This window comes from Haliotis rubra, unplaced genomic scaffold (assembly GCF_003918875.1).
Source record: "Haliotis rubra isolate DU_JTF1 unplaced genomic scaffold, ASM391887v1 Scf354, whole genome shotgun sequence".
Lineage (NCBI taxonomy): Eukaryota > Metazoa > Mollusca > Gastropoda > Lepetellida > Haliotidae > Haliotis > Haliotis rubra.
The window spans coordinates 555,959-583,506 of NW_025767029.1; the positions used below are offsets into that span (position 1 = coordinate 555,959).

General features: G+C 41.3%; 2 protein-coding genes across 2 annotated transcripts in view; both read left to right on the forward strand.

The window, feature by feature from the left end:
- Positions 1-6,275, forward strand: part of LOC124285184 (tetratricopeptide repeat protein 27-like) — a 36,260-nt gene extending 29,985 nt beyond the window's left edge. Inside the window, exons 20-24 of the mRNA XM_046721370.1 lie at positions 320-433; positions 582-665; positions 2,167-2,278; positions 2,508-2,605; positions 6,109-6,275. Of these exons, the coding sequence (XP_046577326.1) occupies positions 320-433; positions 582-665; positions 2,167-2,278; positions 2,508-2,605; positions 6,109-6,228 (528 nt within the window). The 3' untranslated portion in view covers positions 6,229-6,275. The remainder of the gene's footprint in view (positions 1-319; positions 434-581; positions 666-2,166; positions 2,279-2,507; positions 2,606-6,108) is intronic.
- A 1,789-nt stretch (positions 6,276-8,064) lies between these two features.
- Positions 8,065-27,182, forward strand: LOC124285170 (F-box/LRR-repeat protein 15-like). The gene is made up of 2 exons (XM_046721353.1): positions 8,065-10,017; positions 22,492-27,182. Exons 1-2 carry the CDS (start codon positions 9,139-9,141, stop codon positions 23,560-23,562), a joined length of 1,950 nt encoding a protein of 649 aa, XP_046577309.1. The 5' UTR covers positions 8,065-9,138; the 3' UTR covers positions 23,563-27,182.
- Positions 27,183-27,548: the final 366 nt, after the last annotated feature.

The window sequence follows — 27,548 nt, forward strand, 5'->3', positions numbered from 1 at the left end:
TGCTGACAGCTGGCACTGTTGTTTTCATACACAGCAACATGTGGTTTCATACACAGCAAGATGCTGGCACTGTGGTTTCATTCACAGCAACATGCTGGCACTGTGGTTTCATATACAGCAAGATGCTCACACTGTGGTTTCATACACAGCAAGATGCAGGCACTGTGGTTTCATATACAGCAAGATGCTCACACTGTGGTTTCATATGCAGCAAGAGGCTGGCACTGTGGTTTCATACACAGCAAGATGCTGGCACTGTTGTTTCAGTGAATCATTGAAGAGTGATAATTCATACGAGTTCAACTGGATTATATTTCAGGTTTTGAGAATCCTTGTAAAGGCAGTGACTGAAAACTTGAAGGATGCTTCAGACAGACCATCAGGCCGACTTCGCCCAAAGCTCCAGGAGCTGTTCGGTCGAGTCACAGCTGCAGTAAGTTGTTGCTCATGAATATAATAACAAAACATTCTTATTATGCAGCAATTAAATAAATGTAATCATAATAACAAGCTACACTTAAGAAATTATGTTTATTATCATATGAAGAAATGTGAGCTGACTTTGACATGTTCCTGCCCAGGTGACAACTGAGGCCGAGATCTGGCGTCTGTACAGCAAGCTTGTCAGCAGTGTGGATTGCCCTGATCCAACAACAGCAGAGAGGGTAGGTGAACAGTTGGAGCAGCCTTCTCCTTCGCTGTATGGAACATCAAATATACCATATAGGAAGAACATAGCAGAACACATTCAAGAAATAGTGGTCTGTTGTATTGGCTGGCTTGATAAGCTGGGTGTATAAGCTATCGGCTGTGATATATAGCGAGTGTTTTATATTGTTGGAGTTCCTGTGACTACTGTGTTCTCCACAAGGCAGTGTCTTATGTGACCTCTGTACTCAAGAGTGTCACACGTCACCTCTGTCATAGCTGATTTGTACATCAGACACTAATAATGCTGAAAACCATGTTGTCTATATACAGTATTGTATATGAGGAGTGTGTGATGTATTTACAATATTTTATGTGACCTCTGTATTGAAAGTATATAATCTTGTATTTGACCTCAGTTCATGTGACCTCTGTGCTGGATAGAGACATTATTGTACTTGACCTCAGTTTATGTGACCTCTGTGCTGGATAGAGACAATATTGTACTTGACCTCAGTTTATATGACCTCTGTGCTGGATAGAGACAATATTGTACTGGACCTCAGTTTATATGACCTCTGTGCTGGATAGAGACAATATTGTATTTGACCTCAGTTTATGTGACCTCTGTGTTGGATAGAGACAATATTGTACTTGACCTCAGTTTATGTGACCTCTGTGCTGGATAGAGACAATACTGTACTTGACCTCAGTTTATATGACCTCTGTGCTGGATAGAGACAATATTGTACTTGACCTCAGTTTATATGACCTCTGCTTTGGATAGAGACAATATTGTACTTGAACTCAGTTTATATGACCTCTGTGCTGGATAGAGACAATATTGAACTTGACCTCAGTTTTTGTGACCTCTGTGTTGGATAGAGGCAATATTGTACTTGACCTCAGTTTATATGACCTGTGCTGGATAGAGACAATATTGTATTTGACCTCAGTTTATATGACCTCTGTGCTGGATAGAGACAATATTGTACTTGACCTCAATTTATATGACCTCGGTGCTTGATAGAGACAATATTGTACTTGACCTCAGTTTATATGACCTCTGTGTTGGATAGAGACAATATTGTACTTGACCTTAGTTTTTGTGACCTCTGTGTTGGATAGAGACAATATTGTACTTGACCTCAGTTTATATGACCTCTGTGCTGGATAGAGACAATATTGTACTTGACCTCAGTTTATATGACCTCTGTGCTGGATAGAGACAATATTGTACTTGACCTCAGTTTATATGACCTCTGTGTTGGATAGAGACAATATTGTACTTGACCTCAGTTTATATGACCTCTGTGCTGGATAGAGACAATATTGTACTTGACCTCATTTTATGTGACCTTTTTGTTGGATAGAGGCAATATTGTGCTTGACCTCAGTTTATATGACCTCTGTGCTGGATAGAGACAATATTGTACTTGACTTCATTTTATGTGACCTTTTTGTTGGATAGAGACAATATTGTGCTTGACCTCAGTTTATGTGACCTGTATGTTTCAGGCCGTGCAGTACCTTCAGAAGGCTCATCGCTGTGTGATGCAGACCTCCGGGTGGGAGAAGGATGTGGATCAGTGTGTGACTGTAGCAGAGCAATCTCAACAACTAGCCACAGGTAACTATAACAACTGTCCCTGCTCCATACCATGGATCATGTAACTATGGCAACTGTCTTGGCTCCCACACATAGGTAAGGTATGTTGGTACTGTTGCTGCTTTGGTCAGCTGCTAACTCATGGTAAGCTTAGGGAGGGTATGTCATGAGTCATGTGATATTTGTTGTGAGTAGATAGCCAGGTATCGCCATCTGTCACAGTTTTTACACATAGTTTTTTGGTTTTCAGAACATCTTAAGTTCACAGAGCATTGTGCACCATCACAAGCTATCAGCTCCTTGTCATCAGCTAAACTGATGCTGAAAAGCCTCCTGGTGAAGTTAAAGGTAGAGGTCTTTGTTTTCTAGAGTGAAATGACTGAGTGCTGTATGTGTAACATTGAATCACTACTGTTTTAGTCCATGATTTCTCAGTGTTACCATATCCGTATAATTTCCCCAGAAAATACATCTTCCACAATAGCTGGACTGTACTTAGATGTTGGCATGAGATAACTGAAATATTGCTGTCTTGTCATATTTGTGTTCACTCCACAACGGACAGCTGATTGTCCAACAACATAAACTAGCAGCACTCTGTCCATCCAATATTATGATGCAGTAAGATCTCCTGGCCAGGTCAAAGCGACCCATTAAAACATGGTACTTGTTCCCCTGCCTGGCGGTGGAGTCTACTAATGCCTACAGTGAATAATGCCTACAGTGTTAAATAAACAACTTTATGCACCAGTGCTGCTGATTGCACCTGCCTTCAACCTTTCAATAAAGTGGCATGGTCCTATTTCAAAGTGCACTAATGCCTACAGTATATAGAAAACAGTAACTTTCTATGTTGAGAGACATTTTATTTGGTCATTCATATACCTGGCATGCATGGCGTCAATGTACAAAGTACAAAGTCTATGGCTAAACTGACAACGTGTTATGGTATGTTAGTAGGCCTTATAAACTTGGTTTAAACTAATACCAACTGGCACAAACACAAATGCTATTATGAAACAAATGATCTTGAATGTGAAGTATGATTCAACCCAATTTTCACTTTTTCTCAACCTCTTCTCATTGTCTTGTATGGCACAGGATGGTAAGATTTTCCACAGGGGCGTGTCATGCTTAGAAACACCGTTAGAAAGACATATAGGTATATAGACCCTACCCTAGTACTATATAAAAGGGAGGTAACGATGAAACCACCCTCTCCTCAGTCAAAGTTAGATTTCACCACATAAAATATTTTTAAGGCTCAGCCGAGGCCTACGGATTGAAAGCTAGATGATTCCCTACAAAATGAGCTATAAATGGTCACAATCGGATCATTATTTCAAAAGTTATATGCCACAACTCACCGAAAACAGCTACCTCCACAATTCCAAGCCAAAATCATGGATCAGCAAAGACAGCGAAAACTCACCTTTTAAATTCGTTTATTAATTCTGATTGCAACATCCACATATCATTTCCTCGGCAGTAAGCAGGCATTTTCTACAGAATCACCGGCAACCATACTCACTTGTCGGCCATAGATGACCTTGACATTCAAGTGACCTGAGCAGATCTGCACAAACTGACTCGGGGCCTCCCATTGGTGGAAAAAATATATCCTGTAAGATTTTGTCTGTTTGCTAATGGGCACGAAATATGAACTTTGCAATATTCCTTCTATTTTGGATGATGTATGGAACAGTAAATTGGTAAGAATTATTTTTACCAATTTACTGCTCATGTCACTTGAATGTCAAGGTCATCTATGGCCGACAAGTGAGTATGATTGCCGGTGATTCTGTAGAAAATGCCTGCTTACTGCCGAGGAAATGATATGTGGATGTTGCAATCAGTTTTTAGACCAGTGGAATATGGCCGCCGATAGAATCTAGTGCTAGATAGGTGCTGTCAACGTGCCTGGAATTACCGTATATGACCGTCTATAAGACGACCCCATGGATAAGTTGACCCCCAAACTTGACCCTTAAAATCAGTGTCAAAATGGTATGTTTCGTGCATAAGTGATAAGTCGATCCCCCGCGATGGGGTCCTAATCGCGGCAAACACAGACCACAGACAACTGGCAGTTACCAATAATTATAACTTTGGTCCACATTATTCAAAGAATTCACAGTCATATATATTGTGTCTACTCACGAATCGAAACGAAGTGTAGTTGACAGAAAATGCATAATATATTTTGCTTCTCTAAATACAGTAGAACACGGATATAACGAACTCCAAGGGACCACGAAATATAGTTCGCTATATCCGGTGTTCGTTATTCACATTTGACCGCCATCTTGGATTGTAGAGATGTAGAGACACGTATATGCTGAGGCTACAAATATTTATTATTGTACATGTACATTGACATAACATTAAAATTCTGAATTTATCATTCACAGACATTAGCTAGAACATGTTTAACAATCACAACAATCTCAACAATACATGTATATAACTTAATTACGTTTAACAAAGTACACAATTTTGCTCTGCACACCACGTCTTGCAGACTTCATTTTGCCGACTGCATCACAGACACGTTAATGAGTTCGCTAATCACGTCGATAGTTGGGCTTGGGGGTAGTAAATCAGTTCGCTATAGCCGTTAATTCGCTACTCATGAGTTCGTTATTCGCGTATAATTTTAATGATATTATAAAGGACTGTTGACGGGACTTTTAAATTTGTTCGCTATATCCGTTTGTACGCTATATCCGTGTTTGCTATATCCGTGTTCTACTGTATCATATTTATTGTAGCAACAAACTGGCTTGCTTATTTTACCCCATTCAACAATCACAAAATGATTACCGCCTCGTTTTCCATTGACTGCTAGTTTACAGTAACATCGGTAAAAATGTGTGAATTTAAATGGCTTCCGTATTTTACCCCATTCCATGTGCGTACAACTTCTGCTTACCACGTTCATGAGGGTCCGTATAACCTTAGTGTTGATTATATATATATTTTCATAAAAACTGTAATTAAAATTACACAATGCTAGGATATATTTCTTTGGGTTAAATAATAGTATTCTGTATTATATTTTACTGACGACTGCGTCAAAATTCAACCCGTTATATTATTGTGCATGTTTGAACTTGTTCGCCGGGAAACGTGTGCACAGCTGATTGCTATTTCCGGCTCAGATACACACGGTAATCTTAATCCCTGCAAATAATACAATGCCCAGCAAAATCCAATTTATAACTTACAAGGTAAATAATCTTGTCTAGTGATGTTTAATTGCAAATTTGACGTCTCTACTGACAAAGTCGTCTTCTGTTGTTTGTTCACGCGAAGTGATACGATGTTGTTTTCTTACACCTGGAAAAAAGTTTGACTAAAGCGTAACCCATGAATAAGACGACCCCCTTCCACAGACTGCTTTTTTTGGTCCTCAAAATTCGGCTTATAGACGGTCATATACGGTAATAAACGAATTTAAAAGGTGAGTTTTCGCTGTCTTTGCTGATCCATGATTTTGGCTTGGAATTGTGGAGGTAGCTGTTTTCGGTGAGTTGTGGCATATAACTTTTGAAATAATGATCCGATTGTGACCATTTATAGCTCATTTTGTAGGAAATCATCTAGCTTTTGATCCGTAGGCCTTGGCGGAGCCTTAAAAATATTTTACGTGGTGAAATCTAACTTTGATTGAGGAGAGGGTGGTTTCGTCGTTACATCCCTTTCCTTTTATATAGTACTAGGGTAGGGTCTACATACCTACATGTATTTCTAACGCTGTTTCTAAGCGTGACACGCCCCTGTGAGATTTTCAACATGTTAAATTGCTCCATACTGATAATTTTGCAGGTTATGTTGTTGTGTTATTTCAGCAGGCAAACACGGACCCTGTGACACAAATACTGGCCCAGAAGCTACAGAAGCCTTGTGATGACCTCAGTGCCAGTCTGGACACAATAGTCTGCAGAATCGATGAGCTGAAGGGAACATGATCAAGGACTTCTGTGATATTGATTTTTTTATTAAAATGACCAATGTATTCTGCTGTTGAGTTATTCTGACAAGTGATTGCTTTCATAAAGTGTTTATGCTAAATGTCTAAACAGATTCAGAGGTGCCAACACACAGGATTTTTAGATATTCATTATGATTTTACACCCGAAGTTACCACAGTACAATCATCTCAGTGAAAGTGTAAAATTTCTGAAATTTTGTGCATGTGATTATTTAATATTAAGACCACAATGTTGGTGACCCTCATTAATACTGATTCTTAGTTTAATATGTAAACTTAACTGTAAGCAGAAACGGCGAAATAGAACACTACTGATTGGTAGATAGGTAGATATCCCTATGAAAACCCCTTTTACTTGGCAATCAAAAAAAAGAATGTGCCTGATTCAGAAACCATATTCTTTACAAGTGTTAATTGATCACTAACTTATTGACCCGGGAAAATCTGGGTTAGAATTGGTTTTCAGCAATCCATGCTTGTCATAAGAGGCTCATGTCATGACGGGCTCGCTGACTTGGTTGACACATGTCATTGTATCCTGGTTGTGTAGATCAATGCTCATGCTGTTGATCACTGGATTTTCTGGTCCAGAATAGATTATTTACAGACTGCTGGAATATTGCTGAACAAACAAACAAAAACAAAACTAAACTTACTCCTACAGTTTGTACTGATATTCCATCATATCAGCTTATAGGTATGTTATTACTGTTTAAAACATATTGCCTGTTATGACTGTTACTTCAGGGAATAGAAAAGGAATCAAGTTTCCACTTAACCGTGGAAAGGAGAAGGGAAATAAGCATGAGTCAGGATAAGTATAAAATATCAATTCTATCATAAAAATTACATTTTTCTGAAAAAACTACTTTTGTCCAAGCAAGTTACTATTTGGAGCTGAAAAAGGTTGACATCTCTGAAGATTCCTCTGGGGAGAGTATCATGCATTAGCTATTCGTTAGGACATCTCATGTTGAGGATTGCATTTTGTATGGAAAATCTGAATGGAGCAATGTCAGTCTTCATGTTTGAGGAGTCAAGAATGGCCAAGTCATCAATATCATCAAAGAAGCAGCAATTCACTGTACAGAATGGCAAACGTTTGTACATCTGAGACTTTGGGCTTACCTCGCACATTATGCTGACACACATGATGTAAGTGGGATATTGTGGCGTAAAACCCAACTTTCTCTCACTCACTCAAGTCTGATCTGCTGAATAAACATTGATATCATTGGTCTTACTTAATATCTTTTGTCTAATCAATGTGGATTGTCACTGGCCCATTTTTTAATACTTATAAGTTGTAGTGAAATTCTGACATTTGCTCACTCACACTTTCACTACAGACTGAGTGAATATTAATTTACCCTGTGGGTGTATCCAGAAAGACCTGCCACCAGAAAGACCTGCCACCAAACGGACAGACACGCTGTCCTCCATGTGGAAGCTGGTATCCAGTGGTTTGCCTGTCCTGGAGTCCTACATTCACAGGTCACCATGATGTACTTTGAATATTGACTGCACTGTAAAACAATCTCCAGGATAAAGTGTAATCACTTGATCCTTTTGAGGCACTGAGTGGCCAGAAAGAAAGAATAATAGTTTTAGATTCGTCAGAATATCCATACTGCATTTAGAGTGAGTTTTACGCAGCACTCAGCAATATTCCAGCTATATGGCGGCAGTTTGTAAATAATCGAGTCTGGAGCAGACAATCCACTGATCAACAGCATGAGCATTGATCTACGCAATTGGGTTATGATGACATGTGCCAACCAAGTCAGCGAGTCTGACCACCTGATCCCATTAGTTGCCGCTTACGACAAGCATGGGTTACTGAAGATCAATTCTAACCCGCATCTTCACGGGTATGCTACATTTAGAAGGATATCTGAGGGTGGTCTTGTACTTGCTAGGGGCTACTATACCAGACTAGGGGACAGAAATGCGTTTTCAAGTAGTACCAATATTGGGAGTTGACCCAGGTCGATGTCTGGAAAAGCCAATACTTCAATCATTAAATGAGTCAAAGATTATCCAAGAATCAAAGATTATTGTTGATGTTTTATGACCTGTTTGACATATTCTGGTGTATGTTTCATGATTGGGTGTCTCATGTAGCCAAGTTGTCACAGGACAATCTCCTGTGCAGATTTCCCCTGAGCATGACCTTTTTGACGCATCCCATTGTATGTCAGCCGTGTAGATTGAGTGTCATGATGTCAGTCACTGGAATCTTGTCCAGACCTCCATCTTGAATATTGCTTGTACAAGATACAAACGTTCACAGTTGCATCAAAACTGTAGCAAATGTGTATAAGGAAGGTGAGCTTCAGTACCTAAACTAACCCGAACAATAGCTATTGATCACTTCTTTCACTTAAATCTCTTTGCCTGTGTACACATTGTCCGTGCACCGAAGCACCAGCTGTTGCCGTAGAGGGATGCTGGTTGGTGCTGACATACAAATAATCAAATTGTCTCTGATGAGTGAGTTACAATTTAGACGGGCGAAATGGTTAGCAGTCATGGACGGAACGGGACCCTCGGAACCAGTGTATTCCTGCTAACTCCAGTATTTCTCTGTCTGTATTACCGAGTGGCCATAAAGCATACCAACCACGTGGCAACTTTAACCAGCTGACTATATCAAAATATTGATTTCCGGGTCCACGTTGGCTTTGAAAATATCTCAATCACCTGAGGCCTACGCCACTCAACACCACATGCGTCATGGAGTCACGTGATAATTTGTCGTCTGCGGTTGGACTTAATCGGCTGCTGGGACGTGTGGGCGTTTTATGAATGAACCTCTTCCTACAATGTTGTCATCGATGTGATCGTATACTTGGATCATGTATGTTCAACACGCTGGAGATCAGGTATGGAGCGATATAATAATTTCAGGTGGATGCCAAACCTGGCTCACTATCACCGTTTGCTTGATGGGGATGAAATTCCTAACGGCAGAGAACATGTCATCGCACCGTTATGCAGTATCCCGAACGCTCCAAGCAATATTAACCGTCTCCCTGATGAGGTTCTTGCTCGGATTTTCGGCTACCTTCGCCCGATTGAAGACCGACTGCCATCCCTGGCTCTCGTATGCCATAAGTGGAGACACATCCTTTTAACATCTGGCTCTCTGTGGAGGTCTCTCCACATCGACCCATCACAATATTCGTACGGGCATTTCAGTCTTGTGTGCTGCATATTTCGGTTGTACGGGTATCATGTTCAGAAACTTACTTGGCGGGAACATTCGCTTGTTTACGAAAGCGTCTTTTCACTGATACCTCGGCTTAGGAATTTGAAGTATCTAAGACTGCCGATTCTATGGACCAGGGCTGTGGTGGAAAGTCTCCAGACACTAACAAACCTCGAACATGTTCAGATCAACGGCGGTTATGCCCTAAGCGATTCCGACTTGGAACGAATCGGAATGTATTTCCCTCGACTCCGTGAAGTTTCTATAAATGCCTGCTGGAGTATCTCAAGTCAAGGGGTCGAGAGGTTTATAGATTCACTCCGCAATCTGGAAACTATTAAACTAAAGATCAACTCTGGCCTACCGCTAAACGACGTGAGGAGTGAACGCGCCATGAGGGAAGGGGGACGAATAGTTGTGAGTTTGACTGAACATGGTTACTCCAAGTTAATTGGTGTTTTGTGTCTTCATTTTGTGCCCGTAGAGATGGATCAGTTGTGGGACTCTGTCAACAGGATGAGCAACCTCAAGAAGCTGAGCATAAGTAACTGTGAGGTAAGCACATGTAGCACCATGTCGTGCATGCCTATTATTTTGCTTGAAGGCGGTATAACATCTTCCCTGATAGTATATAACCCCTGTTAAGCAACATATTATTGTGTTTAGCCTCATAACATCTTCCCTGATAGTATATAACCCCTGTTAAGCAACATATTATTGTGTTTAGCCTCATAACATCTTCCCTGATAGTATATAACCCCTGTTAAGCAACATATTATTGTGTTTAGCCTCATAACATCTTCCCTGATAGTATATAACCCCTGTTAAGCAACGTATTATTGTGTTTAGCCTGTGAAGGGTGTAACTGACGCATCGCTTGAACCAATCTAACAAACCTTATATTACATTTTCATGGCATCATACTATTTAGGGATGCTTCATGTGTTTAATTATCTGGTTATGAAAACTCGGCTTTGCCCAATGTTACTCTGATCAGTCCTTTTGTGTAATACTAAGCTCAATATATTTTGTCGAACGAATTTGTCTGTGAAACCAGTTTCGATTAAAAATTGGCACAGCTGCCTCATAGAGGTTGTTGGAATAGTGGAGTGCCAATACCCAGCTGTTGCAGGCCGCTTGAACTTCCACATTTTAGTCGAATATTTGCAATAAACACATGTATCACTAAATTCGTGAAACGTACATTGTTCCTGACCTAACTTCTTTACGAATATAAACAAATCATCACGTGTGTTTTCTTGGCGAAAGGATTGCATTTGGTGCAGATAATGCCAATGTAATATTTCGTGTCCGTAGTATTGTTATAGAAACATAATAAAAATCGTTGATTTAACTGCTGTTAATTGTGGCACTATGGTCCTCGTTCGTAAGCCGTATAATAGCAGCAGAAATATCGCAGCACACAAGCACTAGAGAGCTTCAGTGTGGGTCATCGATTATGGGGCGTTGATGCATTGCGCGAACAGAGGGGCACCTGTTGAATTGCGTCACCTTGGCTCACACCGTCCTTTGGTATTGGAGCAAGTGACGTATGCAGGAGTTGACGCAATGATTGCTTCAGCGACTTACTTGTATCATGTTCAATGATCGCTGGTACACCTGACGTGTTTCAGTGCTGCCTCAATGGTTAACGGAAGGACTGGCATGTAGGCATATTGTGGTGCTAACGAAGTGGTGACTGGAGCTATTTAGGTATAGGTGAACCTGCCAGGAACTGCTGCAGCTACAGATGTATATTTCAGCTGTCTCAATGACGGGCAAACATGTGGAGGAGCGGATGTAATGATTGCTTGAGTGATGGACGTGTAGGCTTTGTGGAGCTGACGTACTGATAACTGGAGTAATGTACTTATGGAGCTGAGGTAATGCTTGTTGGAGTAATGGACGTGTAGGCTTAGTGGAACTGACGTAATGATTGCTGGAGTAATGGGCGTGTAGGCTAGGTGGAGCTGACGTACTGATATCTGGAGTGATGTACTTAGTGAAGCTGACGTAATGATTGTTTAAGTGACGGACGTGTAGGCTATACCATTACGTCAGCTCCGCTAAGTACATCCCTCCAGATACCATTGCGTCAGCTCCACTAAGTACATCACTCCAGATACCATTACGTCAGCTCCACTAAGTCCATCACTCCAGATACCATTACGTCAGCTCCACTAAGTGCATCTCTCCAGATACCATTACGTCAGCTCCACTAAGTCCATCACTCCAGATACCATTACGTCAGCTCCAGTAAGTCCATCACTTCAGATACCATTACGTCAGCTCCACTTAGTCTACACGTCCGTCACTTAAACAATTATTACGTCAGCTCCACTAATGCTTGTCGGAGTGATGGACGTGTAGGCTAAGTGGAGCTGACGTACTGATTGCTGGAGCGATGGACGTGTAGGCTAGGTGGAGCTGACGTACTGACATGTGGAGTGATGTACTTAGTGAAGCTGACGTAATGATTGTTTAAGTGACGGACGTGTATGCTATATCATTACGTCAGCTCCACTAAGTACATCACTCCAGATACCATTACGTCAGCTCCACTTAGCCTACACGTCCGTCACTTAAACAATTATTACGTCAGTTCCGCTAATGCTTGTCGGAGTGATGGACGTGTAGGCTAAGTGGAGCTGACGTACTGATCTCTGGAATGATGTACTTAGTGAAGCTTACGTAATGATTGTTTAAGTGACGGACGTGTAGGCTATATCATTACGTCAGCTGCACTAATGCTTGTCGGAGTGATGGACGTGTAGGCTAAGTGGAGCTGACGTACTGATATCTGGAGTGATGTACTTAGTGAAGCTTACGTAATGATTATTTAAGTGACGGACGTGTAGGCTAAGATGGACCTGCAGACTTAGTGGAGCTGACGTAATGGTATCTGGAGTGATGTACTTAGTGGAGCTGACGTAATGGTATCTGGAGTGATGGACTTAGTGGAGCTGACGTAATGGTATCTGGAGAGATGGACTTGGTGGAGCTGACGTAATGGTATCTGGAGTGATGCACTTAGTGAATCTGACGTAAAGGTATCTGGAGTGATGGACGTGTAGGCTCAGTATAGCTGCATCAGTGACAGCACTTGCTTACTTCAGTCTGAGCATTCATTGCCCAAACAATGCCACATTATTCATCTCACAGGATTCAGTGATGAATCTGTTGAGGTAAGGCCAACCAACCCTTATAAGTATACACTTCCCTTGATCAGGAAAACCTCACAAGCTAAATCAATGCGATTGCTTTTATGCGACAACTAGGTAGATGATTATATGCATAGACGCCATGCCTATAACAACGATATGTTACAACATGACCGATCGTGCGTCTCTGTGTGGAAGGGGCGCTTACCATGAAGTTAATTATGCCTGAAACTCAAATAGTGCGTCTAATTAATAGTTCATGTAACCTTCATGTGCTCGTTAGAGTTCGATGTCATATCAGCCAGTTCTGTACTAGGCAACCCCTCAAACCTGCACTGACATGACCCATGCAGTCTGCAGGCCACATAGTCATTAGATGCTGCTCCGTGGTGATATTGAACCTGCTGTCGTGAAAGCTCCCATGACATTCCCGCTGCACTTGCTTGTCTTGGATTTCACTAAGTTCGCTGCATTCCAGACTGTTGTGGGCAGGCCTTATCTCAGGCATATACCCGTGGGGATTACGGGTCCTCCATACCTCCCACACTAAGACCCTGTGTTATAATGCCATACCTGTCTGATAGTGTAGCATCGTGTCCCAGCGACCGTTGCATCCTTGTCAACCACTGGCTTAGATGTGCTCGTGTCCCAGCAACCGTTGCATCCTTGTCAACCACTGGCTTAGATGTGCTCGCATCGTGTCAACCACTGGCCTCGCGTCCCAGCGACCGTTGCATTCTTGTCAACCACTGGCTTAGATGTGGCTTGCGTCCTTTGTCAACCACTGGATTAGATGCTCGTGTCACAGCGACCGTTGCATCCTTGTCAACCACTGGCTTAGATGTGCTCGTGTCCCAGCGACCGTTGCATTCTTGTCAACCACTGGCTTAGATGTGCTCGTGTCCCAGCGACCGTTGCATTCTTGTCAACCACTGGCTTAGATGTGCTCGTGCCACAGCGACCGTTGCATCCTTGTCAACCACTGGCTTAGATGTGCTCGTGTCCCAGCGACCGTTGCATTCTTGTCAACCACTGGCATACATGTGCTCGTGTCCCAGCGACCGTTGCATCCTTGTCAACCACTGGCTTAGATGTGCTCGTGTCCCAGCGACCGTTGCATTCTTGTCAACCACTGGCATAGATGTGCTCGTGTCCCAGCGACCGTTGCATTCTTGTCAACCACTGGCATAGATGTGCTCGTGTCCCAGCGACCGTTCCATCCTTGTCAACCACTGGCTTAGATGTGCTACTTTAGCGTGGAACAACATTCACTTCTGGTGGCATATCAGTTTATCCGCAGGTTGAAAGAGCTAAATGGTTGAAGAGTCTGGGTTTGACGTTTATACAATGCGTGAAGACCTTTCATAATGCAGATAGCGCTATTGAGCCGTATGCAATCAGTCTTCTCTTAGCTCTTCGTGTTAAGAATAGGCGTTGAAATTATTGGGGAAATATTAACCATATTTGTGTAAAGACGTTTTAATCAAGAAAATACACGACTGATACATCAACCAGAACCACTAAATAATCAGCTACTCCAGATTTTGTCAGAGAGTTTACCTCATGATATTCAAAGACTTTCAATCTAGCCGTTCGCAAACTTGAGTGACCTTTAAACACGTTATATAACTAGCGCATAGATCTTTGGAAGACCCTCTTTGCTCTGCGTAATACAGTAGTCTTCCTAGACTCCCAGACTAAACAACTAGTAAGGCAATCGATTAACCCGTCATTCATTTCGTTTTCTATTGAATTCCACAGAAGAATTGAATGTTGTATGAATACGTCAAGGCTGAATACACGTAATATGCTACCAGTTGAATGCAGTGGATCGATTCTCAGGACCATATTGTGAAAAATGTAGTTAATGTATTCATGCAATTAAACATGTCTACATCGATGTACGTGATGTTATCTGGTACAAGCGATGTTCGCGTACATATGTTCGCGAAAAAAGGCACACAAATCACACGCTTCAAAGACCTAACGTCAACAGGTAACACGCGCGATAAACTACGAAAGTGAATGAATTGACAAATCAGAAGTCAATGAATGGTGAAAAACTTACAGATGAGCAATATACAGCATATTGCATCAGGCTTTCGCCCAATCGATGCGGGCGGATTCGTTTAACGAAATGTGTTTGGAACAAAAGCTGTTTCACAGTATACTACTACATCAGTATTGAATGCACTGTGATATCAGCTGCAACATTCTACCAGGTTTGACGTCACACTACACCAGCTGTTGCCGCAAGCCTGACCATATGGCGTCTGTTGTAGCTACCACACTGGGCAGCCATAGAAATACACACATTAAACTGGGTTTGTGTCTGTTTAGTGCAGAATATATACACCAGTGCACGGCGGTTGTTGGTGTGGACGTTGCCAGCTGTGTTGTAGTTGTTGCTTCTGATGAAGGGGCACTTGCTATTGTTCATGGCGGTGTTTTGAGATCGAGTGGATTCGATGAGATGTCCCCACACCTGCTGTGCATGGTAGACACATACATGCTGATGTCAGTGTATCCTCGCCATACCGTCAACAACATGCTTTCCGTTACTCCTATAGCTCAACTTGATACGTTGAGAACTAAATGGGCACGTTTTGTTTACCCGTTTCCTTGCAAAGAGGCTGGGACACAAAATACCCTCTCATACCTAGAAATAGGATATTAATGTTGTTATTCGTGAACCTCTACCCGTGAAGATCGGGGTTAGAATTGATCTGCAGCAACCCATGCTTGTTGTGAAAGAGGACTAACGGGATCGCGTGGTCAGGCTTGCTGATTTGGTAGATGCATGTCACCTTATCCGAATTGTGATGATCGATGATCATGATGTTAATCACTGGATTGTCTGGCCCAGACTGGCTTATTGACGTACCCACGTTATATAGCTTGCATATTGCTGAGTGCAGCGTTAAACAGCTAACAAACAAAGTAATGAGCCCAACTATGACCCCACCTCAATCTATTCAAGTCGTTCGTATCTACATTTCAATATTACCGCCATGCTGGAAAGCTCATTCGTTGATTCTGAGGTCGAATGGCAACCTGTGCCGGACGTAGGTGCCATCAAAAGGACTATGTGATGTGGTTGATGACAACGTTCCCGACGACTTGAATCGTTGATTATGATATACTGTTAAATTTGTTAAAGGTAGGAAATAACATTCAAAAACTGTACGAGATATTAGTTGTTGGTTGTAAGGTAATACCGGACGATTTAGGACACATTTCAACCGATGCTTAAGTGTAACAGCAGATGTTTTGACCGCCAGTTCTCTTAAGGGGAAATGTCAAAGGGTTCTTTCATCCTCTAACACAAACTAGGAACTACAAACGGGACAACGAAGGGCAGTTTCCCGACTGTACTGTCCAGTTAACATTTCTTGTACAATATGGAGTGGAGATCACTCAGTCGTCTTAATGTTAACCCCGATCATAACAGACCCCCAGATAAATCTGTCACGATGTCTCAGGTTGCCATTGGCTTGACGTTGTCTCGACGTCGTCAGATACGACCACGGCTGTAGAAGAAGTGCAATGAGAATCAGGCAGTCCGATGAAAACTTTTTTCCATCACCATCATGTCGTAAAAGACCGGAATCGGTTTGGACTATCCAGTAGTCACTTTATCTGTTGTATGTTGTTACCCCATGGCGTTGAACGTCGTCGTGTCGTTAGCATCTGGATTATTGCTGAGTGTGGCACAGATAGGACAAACACCTACGCTCATTCATATGAGATAACGTTTGTAAACAACTTTATGAATGAAGCTAATATCGATGAGGTCATGATTAGCGTATCAGCCAATTGTATGCTCAGCTTTGTCACGTCACTTGGTATAATAGGAAGCCGAGTTACGTGGGTGTATGTTATATGCTTAAACCGCGAGAAGCGTCGACATGACCCAAGACCCGTGAATCTATTTTCGAAGAAGTCAACACGTGGATTTCATTCATATGTCAGTACTGTAATATTGCTGACAAGGCGTACCACAGCAAACACACAAACACAAGTGATTAAGGAGATTAATACCATACCCTATAACAACAATAAACAATATTCTCCGATACCAAGTATGGTATAAATACCAAAGCACAAGATATAGTATTTCAAGAAGACATTTCAGAAGCTGAATATAAAAATTACGAATTGATATTTTTCTATATATTTTGAATTGTTTGCTAAATGTTTTAGCTTTCGGTTCGAAAATATGTTTGTTTGAAGCAAGGCATGTATTCCGTATGGTGGAAATGTGCACGTGGTGACTGCAAGATCTTGGTTTAGATTGTATGACTGTACATGAAACACGCCGAAGGTCATGGTTTTTGCTTCTCAGTCACTCACTAGGGCTGGGAGTATGAAATGTTGTGGGGCTTGGATTACGATATGTGTGGACAAATCTCACCTCCGTTGGGTGATAATATCTGCTGAAAAATACAAGACTAGGTAATACGAAATGCACAAACCCTTTGTGTTGACACAATCACCCCATGAATCCTCAATCCCAAGAAAACTCTATCGGTGTATTCGAGCTACCAGATTTCTTCATTTAAAGACAAGACGTTCAGAGACAGTCTTGGACCCACGAACCCGTGTGTCTCCTGCTGTGAATTGTTCCTCTATGCCTAGTGTATCCAATATCATACTGACGATATCAAAACACTTTCAATCAGGCGAAAACAAAGTATTTATGTCAATCCAAAGAAATCGTCCCCCCTGAAAGTCTATTCCAAGCTGAAGATATCTCTGCGGATTATTAATGCTAGTTAGCATTAATGACTTGAAACAAACAAAAAAGACACGTTTTAGTACATGAACAGACGTGACCTCTTCGACTTGTTTGTATATTAGAGATACAACTGTCAACCAGGTTCCAAATTAACGTCGGTCCTTAGGTCCGAAGCCGACCGAAAACCACTCGGACCCACAGCTTTTGTTTTTAGCAGGCCCTTATGGCCGACAGCATTTTCATCCCCAAAATCTAAGAGTATTATTTTTCATTCAGTAATTTCTAGTTTATAAATATAGGGCCTACACATTCTGATCAGGACTGTCTGGTTCTGGGTCCTTAGGTCCTGCAGCATTTAAAGGAGAATACGAACGAAAACAAAACTTTTGATAAATTGTAAAGGATATTCTAAAAGTCACATTCCGTGATTAAAATTGAACAAAAAGTTTGTAAAATAGCAATAAAAAAAAAAAAAGTACTCGTATTTCCGCCAGTTACGGATCAATACGATCCGATTTTACATCTCGCAAGACAATCTTCCATTGAAGATGAAGAAAAAGAATCAAGCGAAACGAAGGCACCGCTTGAGGTCAAAATAAATTTTAAAAAAGACCATATCATTTAACAAGATTACTATTTGTCAGCAAAATGTCATACAGTTCCAGCCAGCAAACTCACCCCTATAAATATATGACCAGTCACAAAGAATTATTTTTATAAAAATGTGATTACAGTTCATTTTGTGTCAAATGGGTGACTGTAGAGTGACTGGGGTTTAAAAACAAAATAATTGTGCTTCAGACGAGGGAAAATATAAATTATCTGCTTCACAAATTACACTGGAATTATTTTGTTGAAAAAAATTAGGATCCTAGTTCTCATTAATAACGTATCAAGTATCGATACAAGATCCCAGCCTGGTCGAGCAGAGATAATATTCGCGACGCAGATTCCCTCAAAACTGGTGAATTATCAAATACTAGTCAGGACAACGTATGTTTCCCCATTGTTTGGTTATGGAAATAGTTATGGTACTCGGTCATAGCCTTAGAATGACATCTTGTCAGCCCCTGAAAATACAGAACAACTTTCATGGCACACACTACTGACAAATAGCGAGTCTGATGCCGACGTGCGTAATTGGACAAAATGGAAAACAATGAAAGTAACAAGTACTTCATGATTTGCCGTTGTATTCGGCAATGTTTCGAGTAGACTGCATCATTTAGGGCTCCAAACCGAAAAGAACGTTATAGCGAAACGTTTTCAAGCTCATGTGAAATCTCTGATTTTGAGTAAAATGCCACTAAGAGTAAGTTGTTTAAGGGAATGATGGAGTATAAATGAATCTCGTGGGTACTTTTTCCTTCTTCAGCCTAGCTTGGGGATTTCAATACCCCGTGCGTGCATGTCTCTTTCATATGCGTCCGAATCGGAATGATCGGCGCATTTCTCCTGCCGAAATCTGTCATTTCACTTGGAAAACGGAAGAAATGGTGGTTCTTTCCCATGTTCGATGATTCCGTGCATCCCCAGGCAACGCAATACACCATCGTACCATTTAAAAAAACGACAGAAACAACGCGATTTGTATTACTGTAGCGCTTGGTCTTTGGCAATATGGCGGACTCCAGGCACATTTGACGTCACGAGCGGAAAGGTCACGTGGGTTCCAGCGAAATATTCATAATGCCCGAAGCTGAGATTTACAGAAACTATTTTCGCGATTAAAACTTAATTATACATAATTTTTAATTGAAAATTTGGGAATATCTTTCTGATGACTTTATCTTTCACCCAGCAAATTATTGCAATTCACTCCTATTCTCCTTTAAGCCAGTTAAGGGCTAACACTCCTGTTAACAAGACAGTTATGTACAGTGATAGAAGTTACAGAAACCTACAACATATCCCAACCCCCGCCCTACAACACACCCCAACCCCAGCTCTACAACATACCCCAACCCTACAACATACCCCAACCCCAGCTCTACATCATATCCCAGCCCTACAACATACCCCAAGCCCAGCCCTACAACATATCCCATCCCCAGCCCTACAACATATCCCAACCGAACAATATACCCCAACCCTACAACATACCCCAACCGTACAATATACCCCAACCCTACAACATACCCCAGCCCGACAACATACCCCAACCCTACAATATACCCCAGCCCTACAACATATCCCAACCCTACAATATACCCCAACCCTACAACATACCCCAACCCTACAACATACCCCAGCCCTGACAACATACCCCAACCCTACAATATACCCCAGCCCTACAACATATCCCAACCCTACAATATACCCCAACCCTACAACATATCCCAACCCTACAACATACCCCAGCCCTACAATATACCCCAGCCCTAGCCTACAACATATCCCAACCCTACAATATTACCCAACCCTACAACATATCCCAACCCTACCCAACCCTACAACATATCCCAACCCCAGCCCTACAACATATCCCAACCCCAGCCCTACAACATATCCCAACCCCATATCCCCAACCCCAGCCCTACAACATATCCCAACCCCAGCCCTACAACCCTACAACATACCCCAACCCCAGCCCTACAATATATCCCAACCCCAGCCCTACAACATATCCCAACCCCAGCCCTACAACATATCCCAACCCTACAATATACCCAAACCCCAGCCCTACAACATATCCCCTTACAACATACCCCCACCCCAGCCCTACAACATATCCCAACCCCAGCCCTGCAACATATAACAACCCTACAACATACCCCAACACCAGCCCTACAACACATCCCAACCCCAGCCCAACAACACATCCCAACACCAGCCCTACAATATATCCCAACCCCAGCCCTACAACATGTCCCAACCCCAGCCCTACAACATATCCCAACCCTACAATATACCGTAACCCCAGCCCTACAACATATCCCAACCTTACAACATACCCCCACCCCAGCCCTACAACATATCCCAACCCCAGCCCTACAACATATCCCAACCCTACAACATACCCCAACACCAGCCCTACAACACATCCCAACCCCAGCCCAACAACACATCCCAACACCAGCCCTACATGATATCCCAACCCCCAGCCCTACAACATACCCCAACCTCAGCCTTACATCGTACCCCAACCCCAGCCCTACACTACTGAGTATATTAAGCATAGACTGATTACATGAGAAATGTCAGTAGTGTTGGTAGCCATCTTGTTTTTGGAGACTATACTGAATCTCAACAATGACGAATGGTTCAAGGCATAAATTAACTGTGTCTTCAAATCCAAAGAGCGCCTTATAATCGTCCCAAGACCAATCTGTGACAAGAGAGTGAACACAAATGTGAATATCGACATAACAAGTTAACAATAAACAAACAACAAAATACAAAACATTCATTAACGAAGCGGCGTTTCAACTGTTACTCAGAATACGATATAAGTAGGAAGCCATATGTCGCTTGACTGAATATAGCTCATTAATTTCTTAAAATCTTTACTGATAAATATTTTCGAATGTATGAAATTGACTAATGCCTCAGCACAATTGCACAGAAGACCGTCACACCCACAACGCTGAACGGTGCTACGTCAGCAGATGCTGAGGACGAACCACGTCATGTTGTTGGTATAACGCATCCATATTCGTGAAGAGAAGGTGACAGGTGGTGGCTCCACTTACTGTATGACGGAACTATAAACGCAGCGTCACTCCGCCTACATACAATGTAAATGCAGGCACAATATTGACGTCTCGTTCAGCGTTCGTCCGTATCAATTGCATGGCCTAAAGAATGTGATACTGAAAGCTGTCGTTTTGACAAATTATGCTATTCAAGAATTTGGTTTCAGGGTCAAAAGTGGGAGTTTGTTTTTCTTATATGTGTATTGTTATTAATGATATCGGGGGTAGGCGTCGTTTGGTTGAAACTATTCAATACAGTAACACAAGTTCGGGGTGACCTGTATTAATTTTCACAGGATAGATTAGGAGAAACGGCTGTCATGACATACATGTGCGTGTCGATTAAAGTTTTGAGTATATTATTCTCAAAAGAAACGTGCAATTTAGTACCAATGTAACGTAAAGGGCTTAATTATGTTACGTTAAACTCTTTTAAAACCTCGTGAAGAGCAGCAACATGCTAAATTCAGGCACCAACCGTAATGTCACGAACAAAACATCGCAGATAAGACAATGATGGTGCAAACGCTGAATTATACATCCCATTAAAAGTTTAGATTCACTTAAAACACTAACTATATATATATATATATATATATGTGTGTGTGTGTGTGTGTGTGTGTGTGTGTGTGTGTATGGTTACATCGAAGATTCATTTCTTCACTAACTTGGGGGAACCAACTGCAAACCTTATGCAGATGAACTGCACGAGGATCATGCATCAAATTGCTGAAAAGCATGTGCAAGTATCGTGCATGTGAACAGCTACGTTTTGGTGTAAAGTTTTGTTAAGAATTCGCCAATTTTCACTGATTTTTATCATTTATTGAACTCATGACAATAATCTTTTCAACGTTACGAATTTGTTTAACAATGCATCAGTTCATGTGTAAACAGAGTACCTTTAAACAGTATAGAATATTTTGCAAAATTTAGTTTAGAACAGTTGCCAGAAGTAAGTGGCTATATTAACACTAGTGAGTCTAAACCTTTGATGGGAAGTATATTTTGTCATTTTGAATGCAAATAGGTTATTCACTGTGGTAAACTGTTGAAGTCAAATGAAATGATACACATATATGGCGTGAGGGTATGCCTAATCTGCTCTGGGAACTTTTGTATCGGTTATAGGTAGGTATTATTTATTAAAAGGGGACCATGGCTTGTATTTGAAACTTATATTCATGTGGAGATCTTGAATGAAACTTTCGGGTGTCCTGCATTCAACGACAATAATACATAGCAGCTATCAAGAACGTGTTTCTTCAAGGGGAACTTATCAGTACATTGTCATTTCACATAATGAACACAGTTTTAAATATGTTGCGCTAACATTTAAGATTTTTTATTAATGGTTTTAGTCGAACTTAATGCTGGTTTATTTATGTGTAATTACCTTTCCCTTTCTAATGTAGACCGTTTCTCGTTTGTTTAGCACCTACATGGCATCCGGCTTGTGTCGAAGTCCCTTCAGAAGTTGTACCTCTTCAACCTGTGGAACGTCCTCTTCATCAGCGTAGACGGCAAGGACCTCCGTTACATCAACATTGACGACGGTTTGGAGACTATGGAACATCTGGAGCTGTACACCCCAAAACTCCGCCGCGCTCGCATCAACGGCAGCAACGCCATGAAAACAGTCAGCATCAAAAGCAACAAACTTTCTTTTCTTGAACTTTCTAACTGCGAAGAACTGGATATGCGTTCCTTGAGAGAGACTCTCAAATCCAACCCGTCCATTTTATGTCTAAAGATTGGATGTCTTTCGCAGGACAGTTTGCTGTTGGACGAACTAATTATCCCAAATCTGCATGAACTGTGTCTGTTATCGGACTTTGCGTGTGAGGCAATTCACATTAGGAGTCCCACTCTCCGTCTGTTCCACACGGAAGCAGAGAACGACATTATTACACTCAATCACATCTACATCACTGCCAACCACATATGCAAGATAGCTTTAGTGGGAATGCCAGCCTTGAAAACAATGACGATTCAGTGCGTGAGTGTGGACTCTATAGAGCTAAACCTATGTAGTGACGAACAGATCAATCTGGACTCCTGTGTCATCCATGCTATGGGCGCGATAGGATTCTTGAGACTTTTTGACTGTAAGCTCAATTTGCTATCAGTCAGTACCCCGGTGGCCGAAACAGTTGTTCTCTATCGTTGCCAGATGACCAACTACGTCCTCCAGATGGCGCTGAACGGCTGCCACAATATATCTCACCTCAACCTGGAAAAATGCAGGAGTATAACGCAGGTGTCCGTGGATGCTCCCCCCATGATGTTCCTCAATATGTTCGGGTGTCGAGAAGTCCATCGTCTTGATCTGGACTGTCCGCAGCTCTTAGCCCTCAACTTAGGCCAGTGTCCAAACGTACGATTGTTCCTGAAGGGGGTGGAACAAGACCTGTCCACGTGCTGTGACCAGCCGAAGATTGTCAGTCCCACGGAATCCATCAGATGGAGTCATCACTTCCCGCCACTGCATATATGTGGACTGTGACCTGTATTTACTGCAGCATTCCCGTGATCTCAAAATATGCACAAGTGATGTTTACTTTTAATAGTGTACTATTATGTACATAAATAGAAATAGGGAACGACCAAAACTGACAAGACATGTATGAATGTTACATTGACAGAGTGCTGAGTTTATATTGTAATGTTGAACATCATGCGGAGTGACTAATGGTGTTGAAGTGATACTTTTTACTTAACAAAGTAATACCTATCAATATGCACTTTTGAAAGCGTTCTCTAACATTTTGCCTCCGGTATGTATGCAAATCAGTATGGCTGGGGGAATTGCATAGTGTATCCTTGGAGACGTGTGGCACTCTTTCATCTCAAACTTTCGGTTTAAACAGAGTATTGTATTTTGAACGACTTTTAAAAACGAACATTGTTCGTACTATTTACAAAAATGAATAGTCACAGTGGTTTACTTCGTGTGCAGTTACCGGAATATTCTTATCAGAATATAAATAGTATGTTTTGAACATCAAAACATGTTTACAAAGCCACACACGTGTTGGATGCCTGTCTCCAATCCCTACCACCACAAGGTACTCCAGATTCCTAATTACAAACTGCAAACTGTAATCTACTGCGTATATATACTGTTTACTGATCTCACACACTAAGGTTACCAAAGGGATATATTGCCATATACAGACAATTCAAGTAAGAAAGCATTTAAATCATTGTTTAATACTCAGGCGCGAGACAATATCAAATTCGTGTCATTGTTATCGGTCCAGGGTATCCAGGGTAGCTAAATGCTGACATATTTACAGGTGACAACATAAAGCAACGGAAGATTTCTAAAAGTTGGCAGTTGATGCCACTTATACCTGTCCAAAAGGTTTGTAGGTTTTACTGACCAAGTTCAATTAATTAATTATAGCCATATAGGAATGCCTTCCACAGAACCAGATGTCATTGATGTCCTACTTTAATCACACAGGGATATCGATCTGCATCTCAGAACACATGTGATACCAATATCCAAGGGATAGATCTCTAACATTTACACCTCAGGCGTGATAAAAAACCACGATTACAAGCTGTGTTCAAACAGGGCAACCACAAGGATGTCCTTACAAGGCCGTCTATTTAACCAGGTATGGTGTATACTAAGGTATAACTACTGATGCCGGTATAATATGACACAGTGCACATTTTGTATGTTTCATGAAAACAATGAATATTCCAGCTGTTTCAGTATGACTGAATTCGATGGTGATTGGAGGAGGAAGTCCTCCCACAAAGTTGTAATTATTCAATTTGGGATTGCTTTTATACCGAGTTTATAGATACGAATGGATGTTTGCATTTATTCTGTGCGATTGCCACAAGTGTACATGCTTGTGCTTCAGAATGCGCGTCTGGAAGACGTAGGTTTACAGCGATACTAGGCATTGTCTCTTTCAACGCCAGAGTCGGCTTCCAAACATAAGAAACCGTTTGCTTCTGTAGGTTGTCGTGTTATATGATTTGGGGAAACATTTATGCCAGCTAGTGTTTAATCTCGTGACCCTACACTAACATCAGACTATGACTTCGCTCACGTCTGAGTAATAAAACATCGCTCCCGATAGATGAATCACTGTTTATTATCTAAACCCTTCCCCTGTTTCAAAACGTTATCAACTTGACGGACCTTTCAGTGAATAACAACAGAAACACCCGTCTTATTGCTTTCCCTGACTTTCTTCATGGGCAGCTGTTAACTGTTAAAGTTGTTAACTGTTAAAATCTAACTTTGTCTTGTAATGTCGTTTTTCACTTCATGTCCTTATGGACTTTTAGTCATTCGTGGCATCTTTCTCACTTTCTCCACATCTCTTTATTTCATGTACCTGATTTTAAAGTAATCAACTGCAAGAACACTGACAGTTACTCAGATTATGACTGTCTATCTGTTGATGACGAGTATTCAATGCGCCGTTTCGTCTTGTGATAAAATCCTTGATTAGATGTGATCTGTACAAATCTGCAAGCACATATGTCGGTCACCTGGTGGCTTTAAGAATGTGTACCGGTGAAGCAACAGTTCAAAACATAAAGAGTGTCTTCTAGGCAAATATTGTCTAATTATTTCATATATTCCAATGGCTGTATGATATCATTTACAGGTCATTGTTCTAGTTGCATGCTGTGTATTGTAAGAGTAAACAACAGACAATCGTTAATTTAAACATGACTACTCACTACCCATGATGTTAGTGTTAGTGATGCATATTGAGATCTGCGATGGAAATGTTTAATTAAATCCAATATATCGGAATCATATGAAGGACGGGTAGAAAGTAGAAAGCAACATATGAGAGAAGGTAAAGGCAACAAATCCATGCCATAATCATAGGAACATATCATTGAGTGTATCATAAGCAGGTGTGATCAACAGTGATGCTATCGGGTTCTTCCACGTCTCATCGTTTGTACCCGTTCCAGACACACGCACAGTTAAAGTATGATAGAAGCCAATATAGAAATTGTATCGGGGATGCAACATGCGTTTCGAAATTTTCTCCACCTTTTATTCAATAAACGTTTTACGAAAGCCTTGAATGTTGTAACCCTCATAATTTGCGCAAGAGTCGTTGGACGCTCTTCTATGTCTCTTCTCAGAAACTTGATCTCTTGATTGTCTCTCAAAAGTTTTGTAATGAAGACCTCCAAGTATGGAGAGTTGGAATAATGCTCGACCTAAAGGTAAAGCTGAAGTCGTGTCTCTAATGTAATAAAGTCGCGTGGATAGAACTGCGTGAACTTCAGGATGTTTGTGGATGATACCGTCTTTTGTGTCTCCGCAAGTCATTGGGAAACCAGGGCTATGATGAGACGCCACTCGTTGTCAGGCGAACGTAATTGGACACAGTTTTGATCATTTTGTTTGTGAACCGTTGATTTGGAAGCAAAATAAAAAACTGCGAGGGTTATGATTTCATATTTTAAGCATATGCATTTGGTGGTATATTTTTCTCTAATCACACTAAATCCGTTTACTATAAAGATTCCTATATTAATTTTCACGTCGTGTTTATTGACAGTTTTTACTTCTAGTTTGAACTATGTTGAAGGCTATGTAAATGGAAACACATGAATACATGTCCCGTGTGTTGTTGGGTGCCGTGAAGAGTCATATATAGTGAAACCTGCATAATGCGGACGTCTTTAGACGGGAAATCCCGCCTTCAGGCCATTAATTACACAAACATAACAGGTCACCGGATCCTGGACCAATGGTAATCCGGGCTCTTTGACTGCAACCGAAACAGCCCGGATGAGAAGGTTTCTGTGTATTTCTGATGTGGCAGTATTCACGCGATGTGTGATTGACATTTTTTGCATGTGTTTGATATTGCCGCCTGTCACAATTGTGTCTGTTTTTATTTTAGTGGGACAGTATCTACAAATATGAATGCGGTTAAGATTCACAATTTATGTATGAACATTGTTCAGACTAAGCTCCAAAGCTGCTGGATTTTATGTTTTGTATATATAATGGATATCTGGTGTTGTTTGGTCGAAACAGATTTATTTTCTTAATCTTGTTGACTTGTATGCTTTGATGCGCACAAAACCTCTATACAGGATACAAATAAAATCAGACTTTAATGACCAGCGTGTTGTAATGATTATCTGAGAGTTGACTTTAGTGTGGATTACATGCAGGTGAACACTGTTATCTCGAACTCGAGGTACATGAGAAAAAAATCAACTTGGTGAGGTGTTCTATGCACCAGGAAACAGACAATCAAGGTCCATACCAGTAGAAGGACACCCACTGTCCTTCACCGCTGTTGTACACACGTGTGGATGTTGTGTATGTTCATCGCACTACTGGTCAAAACTGCATTTCCATCTATGGCAGGTATTTTCAGGTAAACTTTGAAAAATATGCTTGAGACAAATGAAACTATAATACTTGCTACTCAAAAGTCAAATAATGATAAGTTATTGCTACCGGAATCAGTTCAATTC